This window comes from Dicentrarchus labrax, unplaced genomic scaffold, assembly GCF_905237075.1.
Source record: "Dicentrarchus labrax unplaced genomic scaffold, dlabrax2021, whole genome shotgun sequence".
Taxonomy (NCBI): Eukaryota; Metazoa; Chordata; class Actinopteri; family Moronidae; genus Dicentrarchus; species Dicentrarchus labrax.
This window is the reverse complement of record NW_026136708.1, coordinates 20385328-20400280: the sequence shown is the minus strand read 5'-3', so window position 1 is coordinate 20400280 and position 14953 is coordinate 20385328. Positions and strand designations below refer to the sequence as shown.

At 39.5% G+C, this 14953-nt stretch overlaps 1 protein-coding gene across 1 annotated transcript in view; it reads left to right on the top strand.

The window, feature by feature from the left end:
- Positions 1-14953, top strand: part of LOC127367992 (uncharacterized) — a 71386-nt gene that overhangs the window by 42077 nt on the left and 14356 nt on the right. Inside the window, exon 9 of the mRNA XM_051408357.1 lies at positions 5583-5672. Coding sequence (XP_051264317.1) covers positions 5583-5672 — 90 coding nt within the window. The remainder of the gene's footprint in view (positions 1-5582; positions 5673-14953) is intronic.

Below are 14953 nucleotides of genomic sequence, written 5' to 3'. Positions count from 1 at the left end.
TCTGCTACTGTTGTTAACCACATTCTCATCAAATAACTTCCCCTCCTCCTTCAGTTCTCAGAAAAAAAATAACTGCAAAGAACAAGGAACCAACATGTGTCAGACCACTAAAACATCATCTTATCTGTGTCCTTGCAGCTGCTACAGTATCACCATATTGCACCATGGACATCAAGAGTCAAACTCTGGTGGACGAGGAGTTTGACTCTTCACCTGTCTGTTCATGTGTGCTGTTAAACATCATCATGACTCCTGCCTGTTTGCTAATAAACACTATCTAAATAAAACAAGATGCATCATTGCAAACATTTATCTTAACTAACAATCTTCACACATTAAACTTCCTCTTCTTCTTCTTCTTCTTCTTCTTCTTCTCAGGGGGTGAAACACGTCATTGTCACAAATTCACCGTGGGAATGGACACAGTGTGAACTTGAGACTCAGTATGAGTGTTAATATAGTTTGTTTGTTTCAGCGTTAGATTGGCTCAGTGAATGGAAAAAAATATATTTATTTATTTCCTCTGAGAGAAAACTACATTAACAAAATGTAACAGTAAAAACTGCAACAGAGTTTTTGTCGGTTTGAACATATATAAAAAATTCAGAGACGAAAATCTAAAACAGACCAAAAGTCACTATGAGGAAGTGACATCATACTAACCACAGGAAGTAGATGCAGCGTCTCTCTACTGAAGCACTACTTTATAAACTCACACAGTTATGAGCATGAGAACAAGAGATAGAAGAAGGAGAGAGAGACAGAGAATCACGATGGTTGAGTTCAAATGGATTCAAATGTCTTTATTTCTGATAGCGCTGCTTCACTTTACAGGTAAGAACACATATATCACATATATTAAAACTATCTTTATCAATATTGTTAAAGATACTTCATTATCTACATTTTATTTATATAAGACAAGTAATAAACAAGTCACACTTAATGTTAACATTACATATATTTTTCATAATTATGTCTTTTCTTTATAACAGCAGCAGCTGAAAAACTCCTCTCTGTCAGAGTTGGAGGTGACGTCACTTTGCCTTGTGATAATGTGATTGATGGTCAGCAAAGATGTGAATATACTACATGGCTGTTCAGTGCTTCAGGAAACACAGCAGCAGTAGCGCTGTTTGAACTTGGACAGATCAAAAACACAAGCTCTATATCAGACAGACTGAATGTTACAGCGAACTGTTCTCTGGTTATAAAGAAGTTCACAGTCGAGGATGTTGGTCGTTACACCTGCAGACAGTTTATATCAGGACAACAACAAGGTCCAGGCTCTGTGGTTGATCTGTCTGTTAATACCAGTGAGTATTTACATCATAAAGTTACTTCAAACTGACGTTAATAATTAACTCAAATATTCTTGTATTTTTATTTTATGGATTTAAAGTGTTAATATTACATCACAACACAAGTTTTGTACTGAACAGTTTGTTAAGTTGTGTTCATTTGTTCAGGTGAGGACACAATAACAACAAAAACAAGTACTACAAAACCAACAATTCCAAGTACGACAAAAACAACAACAACAACAACAACTACAAACAGCATAAAAGCAGGACCCAACACGACACCGTCTCCAACAGAACTAAAAGGTAGTGACTCAGCATTTTAATTTTATATTACGTTTTAATATCACATCAAAACAAAAGTTGAGAACAGTTTGTTGAGTTGTGTTTATATGTGACAACACCACAACAACAACAACAACAACAATACCAATAACAACAACTGCAGGAACCAACACGACAGCGTCTCCAATCAATAATACTTCACCAGAACTAAAAGATGACTCAGCATTTTTCTCTCTCTCTCTCTGTCTGAGAGTGAGGCTGCACGCGGTGTGGTCGCTGCAGTTTTTCCTAAACTCTTCCTAACTTCTCTTTTGTCCTGTTGGTTTGGACTTTGCTTTCTTTCTTTCCTCTTTGTTGTGTATGTACAGGTGAGTGTTTTGTTTGGTTTTAGTGGTTAAAGTTTGGAAAAAGAGCCGAAAGTCGGCGTTGAGGTGGGCGAGATGGCGTCCGCCGAGACGCCGTCTCTGTCCCTCCAGCACGGCGTCAGGCTGGTCCCTGGGCCCGGTGTGCCGATGGAGGTGGTGCTGCTGGCTGTGGGAGAAGTGGTCGGGCATGATCAGCTGGTCTACAAGTTGGTGGAGAGTGGGCTGGTGATTCATCCCAGTCGAACGAACTGCTGGAGAAAGAGTTGCGGAGGTTTGGGAAGATCGCCAGCGGGTTGAAGACGGTCGGTTTGGGATGTAAAGATCCTAAACTGAAGCACGTGATGTCTATGAGAAGACAGGTGTTTATGTTCCTGGACTCACAGAGCCTGGACGTGTCCTTCAGGGTCAAGTATGGGGAGGGGTTTTATATGCTGTATGCCAGTGCTGGACAGATGAAGTGTTTTGAGTGTGAAGATTACGGCCACAAACGTGTGTTATGTCCGCACAGACAGCCCGAGGCTAACGCCGCAGCTCCGGCTGCAGGGAGCACCACCAGAGTTACTGTGTCCGCCGGGAGCGCTGATGCGCCGCTGGCCGCTGTTTTGGCTCCCGTAGTGGCCCGGGGAACCGGTGATGAGACGCCCGTAGCGGTCTCCGATGACGGAGGACCGGGCAGTCAGCTGCTCGCCGTGGGAAATCAGTGCGGGTCTGCTGGGGCTGCAGAGGGCGGGGGGTCCGCTGACAGGGTGGATGTGGCAGAGCCGTCTACCAGTGAGCAGGGCAGGAAGGACTCAGAGGAAAAGGCGTTATTCAGTATTCAGGTTATGAGTGAAGATGATGAAGAGGAGGAGGAGGAGGAAGAAGAAGACTCAGACACTGGCCGGCTCCCTGGGACTGATCAGGGCTTTAATAATGACCTTTACTCTCTGGAGGAGATCAGTGGATTTCTAGGTGAGACTTTTGGTAAGTCTGATAAAGTAAAAGATTATTTTCAAGACACTGGAAAATGTGTGCGTTCAGCTGTAATTCTACAAAAACTGGTTGGCTTTGATGCCCTGAACGAAAAGAAATGCTACAGGTTGAAGAAGCACGTCACCACATTAAAAAAGACTGCTGCTGCTCTCAGGAAGAGAAGGTCTAGTAAACCGTCATGCATCACAGGGTGTTTCTTATGGCTGACTGTCTCCTGCTGCTGCTGCTTCTCTCTGTTCTTTCCCTTTCCATGGATGGGCTTAGGGTGGGATCTTTAAACATGAATGGAGGGAGGGATAAACAGAAGAGAGCTCTGATTGCAGAAACCTTTCAGCAGAGGAAAATAGATGTTATGCTTCTTCAGGAAACCCATTCTGATGCTGACAATGAGACCGACTGGGCTTTATGGACTGATGTCTCCTGTGTTTTAGTCATGGAACAAATTTTAAGGGGGGAGTGGCCATTTGTCTCAACAGGGTTGAATTTTAAAATCTTGACCTCAGTAGAAATAGTGACAGGTCGGGCCCTGGTGGTCGTGGCAGAAATAGATGGGGTCACTTTTTCTTTTATTGATGTCTATGCTCCAAACACAGGATCAGACAGAGTGAACTTCTTCGAAAAGCTGAGGGATGAACTGTCTCAGTTAACTCTTGACAACATCAGAATGGGGGGAGATTGGAACTGCACTTTATGTTTTACTTTTGACAGGATGAATGAAGAACCTCATCCAAAGTCATCCATGATACTGAACAATGTGGTTGGTCTTTTTGACCTCTGTGACACATGGAGAGTCAAACATCCAGGTGACAGACAGTACACCTGGTTCAGAGTCAATACCAACAACACAGTCAGTGCAGCCAGGTTAGACAGGATATACATCTCTCACAGCCTCAGACCAAAACTCAGTGACAGCTCCATAACACCAGTAGGTTTTACAGATCATCATCTCATCATGGCCACTTTAATCTCCTCTCAAACAGGAAAGACCTCCTCTTATTGGCATTTTAACAATAAATTACTTCAGGACAAGGCCTTCTGCCAACAGTTTTGTTTGTTTTGGGATAACTGGAGAGGGAAGAAAGGGCATTTTGTTTCTTTAGGTCAGTGGTGGGAATTAGGGAAGGCACACATTAGGGTTTTTTGTCAGAAGTATACATCTTACTCCACAGCTAAGGCTAAAGCAGCTTTTAAAAAACTAGAAGAGGAAATTAGGCAGTGTGAGAAACACATAGATGTCCAGTTAAACAAAGACATGTTAGGGGGAAAAAAAGAGACTTGAGTGTTTTATTACAGGAGAGAGTGAAGAGGGCACTCATAAGATCCCGCCTCATCGGACTGAAAGACATGGATGCTCCAACTGCCTTCTTTTTTAATCTAGAAAAGAAGGAAGTGAGGAAAAAACTTATGGCCTGTCTGTGTCTTCCTGATGGGAGGATGACAACAGACCCGGCAGAAATGCGACAACATGCACTAGACTTTTATTCCTCTCTGTTCAGGGCTGAGGACTGTGACCAGAGCTGTGCTGCAGAGATTTTACAGGGTCTTCCTCAGCTCAACAATGGAGAGAAGGCGGACATGGATAAAGAGCTGAGCTTAGAGGAGCTGACCACATCGGCGCAGCAGCTGGCTAAAGGACGAGCTCCGGGATTAGACGGGCTGTCGGCTGATTTCTACCAGCAGCTCTGGGGCGTCCTTGGTCCAGATCTTCTGTCAGTCTTTTTAGAGTGTTTTAAAAGAGGGCAGCTGCCAGCCTCATGCCAGAGCGCTGTTGTCTCTCTACTACCAAAAAAGGGAGACCTGGCCTCATTAAAAAAACTGGTGGCCTGTGGCACTTCTGTGCACAGACTACAAAATACTGTCCAGAGCTCTGTCTAACGGACTCAAACAAAACATTGACCTAATGGTGCACATGGACCAGAGCTACTGCATCCCTGGGAGAACAATAATGGACAGTCTCTTCCTGGTGAGGGATGTAATCGACATCAGTAAAGTGTTGGATATAAACATCGGCATCCTGTCACTTGACCAGGAAAAGGCTTTTGACAGGATTGATCATGCATATTTGTTTTCAGTATTTCGTGCTTTTGGTATTGGAGAAGTTTTCACATCATGGGTGGGTTTGTTTGTTTGTTTGTTTTGTTGTATGGTGCAAGCTGCATGGTGAAAGTTGAGGGGGGGCTGACTACACGTATACAGGTCCAGAGGGGAATAAGGCAGGGCTGCCCTCTCTCTGGTCAGTTATACAGCTTGGCTATTGAACCTCTGCTTAACAACATAAGGAACAAACTCAAGGGTTTCCATCTGCCCAACAGTCCACTCAGCCTGCCTCTAACATTGGCTGCTTATGCTGATGATGTAAACATTTTCATAACTGGACAAGCTGATGTGTGCTTGTTGAGAGAAAGCCTTAGACTGTACCAAAGAGCCTCCTCTGTGAGGCTCTGTACTGTGGCTCTTTAAATATAAATATGATGCCTGTTCTTCCATCAGGACTTCAGTGGAAGAGGAATGGGATGAAGGTTCTCGGGGTGTATCTGGGAGATCAGGATTTCCAACGACAGAAGTGGGAGGGTGTAGTGGTTAGTGTAGAGTTACATAAACTGAACAGAAGGCAAAGCTGCAGCTGAAGATGTGTTCAATGTTATTCTTCTCTTTCCAGTTTGGTGGCAGTGGTTCATCATTGTGTTTGTGAGTCTTGCAGCACTCTTAATAATCATTGTTGCTGTCATCAGATGGAAGAGAACTAAAGGTGAGAGCAACCACAGATTAAACTTTTATGAACAAGAAGTTTTGATGAACCAGGATTTTTATTGTTGAAACTAAAGTCAACTCTCTTTTGTCTCTTCAGGAAAAAAATCACAAAACAATACAAACAATGTGAGTTTTCTGGTTGAGGAATCAAATGTTTATACAGTTATAACGGAGTTTAATCAGCTCCTCTCTGACAGTGTCATCAAGTAGATTTTATTTTTTTATTTTTATTTTTTATTTTAATGTTTCTCAGGTACAGAGCTTAAACCCTCCAGTGAATCCAGAAACCAGTCAGGACACGGTAAGATCCCAGACTACACCCAGTACAAAGTTACACTGCAAAATGTAGCTCTGTGAGACACACAGTGACAGAATGAACAGAATACAATGAAGTCCACATGTTACTGAGCAGCCATGATGTTGTCTTCTCTGTGTAGGCTGATCCTGAAGATGGTGTTTCCTACGCCTCCATCAGCTTCACCAAGAAGAGCAACAGTAAAGGCCGGGTAAGCTGTCTGTTTGGTTATAGTAAAGATGATAGTGAATGAAAACACTTCTCAGGTAATAAAAACAGGAAAGATTCTTTATTTTACCATTAAAGCTCAGGTCTACATGGAAGGATTGTGAAGTCAGTGTGTCCAACACTTTGGTCCAGAACTAAATATCTCAACAACTACGGACCAGAGGTGTTCAGGACATGTACAAACAAATCTCATTTATGTGGTGCTGGATATCATAATGTTGCATTATTCTGTGTCATTTAATGCTGTGTAATTTATGTGTTGGGCTGTTTGTTTCATGTTCTCCAGGTTCGGGGTAAAGGTGATGATGATGATGATGATGATGATGATGATGAAGCAGTGACCTACGTCACTGTGAAAGCTCCCTCTTCTTCTGCTGGAGCCTCTGCTGATCCCAGCAACCTCTATGCCACCGTCAACAAACCAAACAAATAGGAGACCACAGTATAGTTACAGCTCATATCATCATACTTACTTTACATTGATAACTGACTGATAAATGTTTGACTGTGTTTCTGTATTAGATGATCATTTTCAGGATTTATTGCTGTAAAAAGCCTTTTAGTCCAGAAGGGGGTGAAGTAGGTTAACTAGTAGCACAATGTGAAAAGCAGAAGTGATAACCAGTAGAGGAAGACATATTCATCAGAATCAGATCAGAATCAGAACTTTATTGATCCTCTTGGGAGGGAATTAGTTCTGTTACAGTCACTCAAGGTGCTCACAAGACATTAAAGAAATAGAAATAATAATAATAAGAAGAAGAATGTTAAAATAAGAATATATTACAATATCTAACAACAATGTATATAGAAAATAGAAAAATATATTAAAAAAAAGTAGAAAAAGTAAAAAAAAAAAAGAAGAAAATAGAAACAATAGGAGTCTGAACTGTACATTATAATACAATATATAAAAGATTAAAATATATGTTTGCTAATAGAAATTGTATGTCAGATCCTTTACTTCAGTACTTAAGTAAGTATTATCAGTCAAATTTACTTTAAATACCAAAAGTAAAAGTACTCATTATGCAGTAAAATGGTCTCTGTCAGTGTTTTACTATTATAAAAGATGTGTTTGGATTAATATTACTGCTGCATTAATGTGTATGTTGCATTTTACTGCTGTACATGTTTAAGGTTGCGCTAATTTTAACTGCTTTATACACTGTTGTGTAGTTTCATCTACAGCAATGCATCATATTCTGTGAAACCATCATATGTCTGTAGTGTTATTGTCCTTTAGGGACCAACTATCCACGTTTTAGCTTTGTGACAATGTATTTTCCAGCTGATCCAAGAAGGTTTTTAAATAGTTTGTTCAGGTTAAGACACATAAAGACACTTCATCCTTCAGTTTATCAGAAACATTCAACATCACCAAATTATGGAGATACGTGGTATTTACTGGACAGGAAGGGTATGAGAAACTGTTATCTGAAAAGTAACTAGTAACTAAAGCTGTCAGACAAATGTAATGGAGTAGAAGTATAAAGTGTCATAAATGGAATTTGTACTTAAGTACAGTACTTGAGCAAATACACTTGGTAACATTTCACCGCTGGTAATAACACATTATAAGACTGCTTGAAATGTAAATAAACATTTTTCTGCTACATTTTGCTTCATGAATTTGATGTCAGGGATTAAGTGTTGTGTAAGATGTATTTATGTAATAATCACTTAAACATCCATGTTATTGTCTAACTTCCTTTAATTGGCTTTTAACAAAATAATTTAATCTCTACTTTAAGATTAACAGATCAGTTTCAAAGCAGCAGCTTGATCTCAGTTGTATGTCTCTGTTTAAGAAGAACTCATTTAAATGAACCCACATTTATCATTTTTGTTAACATGTTTGTTACGAGTCCAATGTGTGTTTTATTTGCTTTGAGTCTTAAAGCTATAATTTGTAACAATTTATGCATTAAAATGTCTAAAAAACCTAGACCTATGTTATATATTTTGTTTAGTTGTTTCTTTACATTATCCCAAATGTTTCCAACAAAGTTCAAATCCAGACAATTACATTAATTTTATTCTGGTAACGGTACATTTCACCAGTTGTCTGTCACTGGTGTCATATTCCCCTTTGTCAGCATTGGTGTTGTCTGCCAGAAGATGTCGTAAATTGACTTTTTATCTAGTTTTAAACCACATTTTTATGAAACACTTTTTACATTTTGGCTATTTTTAACTGTAAATTTCAACTGTGAAGGACTTTAATCACTGGAAGTTTGGATTTTAAGTTATCAGAGAAACAAGCTGAACTAATGTTAGCAATGCTTTAAGGTGAGAACTTTTTAACTGCTTTAAGTGTTTTCACTGTGTCGTACAACAAGGAGTAACTCAGTAACTCAGTAACTCAGTAAGTCAGTAACACAGATAATACCTTCCCATGTATGTTACCTTTACTGTTACCAAGCAAAGACTGACTTTACCAAGGCAGCCCTTTAAAACCAGTAGCCCCTCCCACTAGGCTTCATATTTTCATCAGGAAATACAATTAACACCTTTCCAGTCTCTAAACACAATATATATGTGATAACAAGAAGGTCATAGAATAAGTTATACTGTTTAGGTCACAGGAAAAGCCACCACCCACATGTATTATTTAATATTATTTATTTCATTTCATTTCATTGCATTACACTAGTTCATGTTTATTAAAATGTGCATAGTTTTATGTTGTTAAAAGAGTCACTGTGCTTCCTGCATTGTAGTAGAAACGTGTTGTTGCTCCCTTCAGCCACAAGAGGGAGAGCAAACAGAGTCAAAGCACATACATTGTATGATAGTGCTCAGAGAAAACGCTGGACAGAAACGTGTTAACAATGTACTCAATGTCTGTGTATTTTGCAGTGCCAGTAAAGGAAGAAAATACTTGGTCTTTATTCACGTGTGCAACATATATTTTAAATACAAATTATTTATAATTTCTCCCCTATTCCCCTTTAACCAAGACAATTTTATGGCAAAAAAAATATCACAAATAAAACGTAATTATTCTGTCCACATGACCTGGAAAGCGAGATTATCGTATTAAATTTCAATTCAATTCAATTCAATTCAATTCAATTCAGTTCAATTTAATTTAGCGCCAATTCATAACAGAAGTTATCTCAGAACACTTTTCAAATGGAGCAGGTGTAGACCAAACTCTTTAAAACATTATTTACAGAGACCCAACAGTACCACCATGAGCAAGACCTTGGCGACGGGGGCAAGGAAAAACTGCCTGTTAAAAGGCAGAAACCTAGGACAGATCCTCCGGCTCTAGGTGGGTGGTCGTCTGTCTCGACCAGTTGGGGTGAGAGAGAGAGAGAGGGAGAGAGAGAGAGAGAGAGAGAGAGAGAGAGAGAGAGAGAGAGAGCGACAGACAGACAGACAGACAGACAACAGCCCTCTGTGTTGGCCCCTGTTTGGCCAACCAACTCCTAATGTGAGACAGCAGCACAACTCTGCAGCGCTCTTCCATCAGTGATGGTCAGTTACACATGAATGTATGGATTCATGGACAATGAGGTATTGTAGGTTGTTGTATGTTTATTATCCTCAAACACAGCCACCACTAATCAGTGTTTATCCATTTGTTGCAACTAATCTCAGTGACCCCAGTGGTTATGAGAAGGATATGAGAGGGGATACCATCAACCTTGTTAGCAACTTGACCAAAATGCACATCCCTCTCTGCATCCCCCAGTAACACAGAAAGAGTGCAGGGGCAGAGGGGTTCTTTGGTTGAATATATGAGGCTAGTCTGTCGGACTCATTGATCTTTGAACTGACTGATGTCTGTGCGAGTTAGAATCTATGGCCTCGACCATGACTGTGAAATATCAGTAGTGTAACTGTGCTGTGTACTGATAAATCCATGGCGCTGTCCGTGGTGCTGAAGTAGCAGACTGATGTAATTGCACCTTTTTATCTCAGTCCTGCTCTTCTTTCAGTTTCGTCTTGGAGCTGTAATTTGGATTCCTAATGGCAGGCAGTATAGTGTGTTAAATGTGTGTTAAAAAGTGAAAAAAATTCACAAATACTTTATTTTTTTGCCATAATATTTAATATATAATATAATAAAATTTTTCTCATTTATTTCAGAAGGTGGGCGGGAAGAATATTTTTCAAGATACTATAGGAAGAGCAACTGAGTAGAGATCCCTCTCTCAGGACAGACAGACAGGAAACAGATGTTGTGTGTATAGAATAGACCAACCGAAAAATTACAGTATGGATAATCAGGATGATAAAGTTATAGTTAGATTGTAAGAATTCATGAAGAATGTGGATATGGGAGGACACTGACTAACAAACTGACCTGAGTCACATGACCTCCTCTCCACCATGGAGAGCTGGAAAGAGGACAGACTATACAAACTCACAAGAGCAAAGCTCAAACACACAACTCACACAGAAATAAACACACAGAGGGAGAGCGAGAGAGCACAATAGAGGCTGAATCTCCCGGAGGACCGAGATCCAGATCCAAACATCTGTAACAAGTAGAGAGAGAGAGGTCAGAGGACAGCCGGTGGTACAGCACAGAGGAGTGTTCACTGTTATTTTTGTATCACCTGTTAATGTTTGATATGCAGTCATTTTAACATCTGTATCTCTGTTCAGGATCTTTTTGATGTTCTGGTATGAAAGTAATTAAAGCAAACTCAGAGGAAGTGGGACGCTCATCTTGACTGAGTCACTTTTTAGAGTTGAATTAAACAGCTGAATGACAGGAAACTGTGGAAACCCAAAAGGGTTCAATTTCCACTGCTGTTCATTCCAGATACTTCAGGTCAGCTCATGTCAGCCATCAGTGAAGGAGGAAGGTAAAAGCTGATGGTCTGCCTCCATAAAAAGCAACAACTGACGTATGTGAGAAAAGAAGAAGGGTATAGTCACTATGAGGAAGTGACACTTTACTGATTAGAGGAAGTATATTCAACATTTCTCTTTAAGGAACTCTAGTTTACAGACTTACAAGTACAAGAAGCAGAGAGACAGAGAGGCACGATGGTTGAATTCCAGAAGAATAAAAACATTTAAATGTATATGAATGATCAGGGACTGTAAATCAGTGTAAATGATGATAAGCTGCTGCTGGGAACTGTTCATGTTTCAGTCAGACAACTCACGTTTGAAATGTTTATTACAGTAGTATAGCATATTTAGATTTTGCCGTTTAGGCTCCGACCTCATCATTCCCTGTAGATATGTTTACAAAGGGATATTGGGGAGTGATGAGCACATACTTCAAACCCTTAGCCGGAGTCTACAGGTGGATGCTGGGGTGGTGGTGGGGCTTACAGAGCAGCAGGCAGCAATATGGATGCAGGGCAACATTGACAGAGCAGAGGGAGAGCTGGAAAATTGTGCAGTTTAAATAGTCCGCCAGATTGGAAGGGTGTGCTTGGTTAGTGATTATGGAGTGAGGCATGTCATGTGTATAGCAACACAGCTCGAGTTGACTGCCTGAACTAGCTCGCAGGCTTCACTCCATTACTGTAAAGCAGGACTGTGAATGTCTCACTGTTTGTGAATCCAAGCAATGAAGTGGTCAGGTTCAGCAGCAGATAGTTATTATTTCTTATGGATTAGTATTCAGTAATTAGTAATCTACTGTTTATTCTGGTGTGAATGAAAGTGTTAACTAAATGACTAAAATGTAAAAGTTAAAGTCTTTGGCTGCTGAAATTCATAGAGGAAAAAAAGAAAACATGTATGCTGAGCATTCTTCAACATAAATACACAACTTAAAAAAAACACACACTGAGGAAGTGACACATAATTTATCACAGGAAGCAGAGTTATTCCTTTTAACATGCACCACTTCACAGACTCTGACAGTCAGTTCCTGAGAAGAGACATAAAGAAGACTGAAGCACGATGGTTGAATCAAGATGGATTAAAATGTCTTTATTTCTGATGCTGCTGCTTCACTTTACAGGTAAGGATGCATATAGCATAAACAGAAATACCAGAAACATTACAAAACAAACTTCAGCTGGATCTAAGATTATATTCACACCAAATCTCAACATAAAAGCCTATTTATTTAATTCTTTTTCATCTTTTCAACAGCAGTGACTGAACAACTCTACCCCCGTATTGTTGTCAGAGTTGGAGATGAAGTCACTTTGCCTTGTGACAATGTGAGAGATTATCAGGACAAATGTCAGCGTACTTCGTGGCTCTTTGTTGGTTCAGAAAACACGTCAAAACGTCTGATTGACCGTGGACAGATTGGTGAAAACGCCAAAACTAAATCAGACAGACTGAGTGTTACAGCGAACTGTTCTCTGGTTATAAGGAAGGTCACAGTCGAGGATGTTGGTCAATACACCTGCAGATACTTCAACAATTCAGGACATCAACAAGGTCCAGACTCTCAGGTTTATCTGTCTGTTATTACCAGTGAGTACTTACATCATAATGTTTTCAGCTCAAACTGTCTTGTTAGAACAAAATACTGAAACATTACAATAATTAGGATTATAGTGATGAAGTTCATTTTACTCTTGTTGTCTTTCTCTCACAATATCTCCATCTTCACCAGTGACTGAACATAAGGACTCTGATAAGGTGACATTAAGCTGCTCTGTGTCGACTGACAGAGGGTGTGAACACAGAGTGAAGTGGCTGTATCAGGGTGAAGATCTGGATAAAGATAATGAAGACAGGGACACATCAGAGCCTAAGTGCTCAGTTACTGTGACATTCCCTACTTCTGATCTTAACCTGAAGTCAGAGCATCTTAAGTGTGAAGTGTCTGATCTTTTTGTTCAACCAGAGCAGCAGTTTACCTTCAGCCTTCAGTCCTCAGATCAGAAACCAGGTGAGAATATCAGCTATTTATAATCACTTGAGGACAATGAAAATTTGATGAACTATTAAAATGACATCATTCTCTCTCATTTATACTTTATATATATATATATATACACACAAGGTATTTTCTCATTTTACAGTTTGTAGGGTTTTGTTGTTTGTTAGATGATGGTGTGAATGCAGCAACAATAAAACCAGTAACAGGTCCAACAACAACAACAACAACAACAACAACAACAACAACAACAACAATGGCAGAAGGTGAGGAGACATTTACTCATATGTATTCAACATACAACAACTCGAGGAGTTATGAATGTAATGTAATGTATATGCACAAATGCTGTAGATATGGTTAAAGGAGCATGTTTACAATAGCTGACTTGGATGTTTTTATTTTCCTCTCATGATCCTCCCACACTTTGCTGAAACATAAAACCTGCATTGTTTACTAACGTAGATGTAGAGATTATTTTGTCATTAGTTAAATTATTTTAAAAAATAACTAAATTTCAACAACAAAGTCAGTTTGCTTCATCCTCAGAGGATTATGACTATATAGGTTTCAGAGAGTCCATCCAATAGTTGTTGAGATATTTAAGTCTGGACCAAAGTGGTGGACTGACTGACAGACACTGTCATCTCCAGAGCCATGTCACTAACTTTGTTAAGCACATATGTTGTGCGTCGGATTTGTTGATAATAACTTTATTCACTGACATTATTTTTCTGTTCCACAGCTCGTACAGATTGGTCTGTTCTGAACTACATAATGTTGGTTATGCGTGTGGCTGAACTCCTCCTAATTACTGTGATTACTGTTCTTCTCATCAGAGCTCGAGGTGAGAACATTCAGACCAACATTTGTTTACACTGATTAACACAAACTGTAAGTTTAGAGACCACCTGATGACAGCACTGTGAGTTGAGGATAAAAACTGAAGTGAACCCATGTGTAACAATAAAAATGTATATGAATGATCAGAGACTGTAAGTCAGTGTAAATGATGATAAGCTGCTGCTGGGAACTGTTCATGTTACTGTAATGCAGGACTGTGAATGTGTCACTGTTTGTGTTTGTGCAGGTTTTAAACTCAGTAAGAAGCCGAGCAGTGAGGCGTTCAGGTCCAGCAGCCAGTCAGGTAAAGATCAGATCAGACAGTAACTGATGGTGCGTTCAGGTGTTGTTGGATTATTTCTTATTTCCTTCTGTTACATGTGGGTCAGTGATGTGAAAGCTGTCAGTTAAAGGGTTTGTTTGTGTTGTGTTTCACAGGTGAATAATGATGAAGATGAAGATGATGGTGTGGTGAAATATGAAACCTTTGGAGAAACTTCTGCCTCCGTCAGACTCCACTGATCAACAACGTCCATATCAACGTCAACTCATCAGAGAAAAGTCTCATCGCTGTTAAATAACATCACATTTACATGAGTAGTTAAAGCTTTCAGATAACCAAAATCGTATAATATCTCTTCTGAGTTTTGGACGACTGATTGTTTTTCTTTTTATTAACCAATGTGAGTAATGTGTGTTTTGTGTGCTAAGCTATTACTATTTTAGTCTGACGTAGGACAACAATATCCAGGTCTTGATTTCATCTCATATCAGGAAGCCTATTGTGAGTTTTATAAAATGTTTTTTCCTTCATCAGTTGTTAAAATCTTTATTTTCTGCAGCCAGTTCAGAACACAGCAGCTTGAGTTCAGTTCAATGTCTCTGTGTACAGAAGAACTCATTTTAATTCACCTCCATTCAGCATTATTATCATATTTGTTGGGCTGTGTATGAGTTTTGCTTGAAGCATATTCAACCTAATGGAGTCATTAAATGTTTTTTCTTTATTATATCTGGTAACATTATAACCTATAAATAAATAAATCAATCAATTCAATTTATTGTGCTCCAAGGGGGAAATTAATGTCCACAT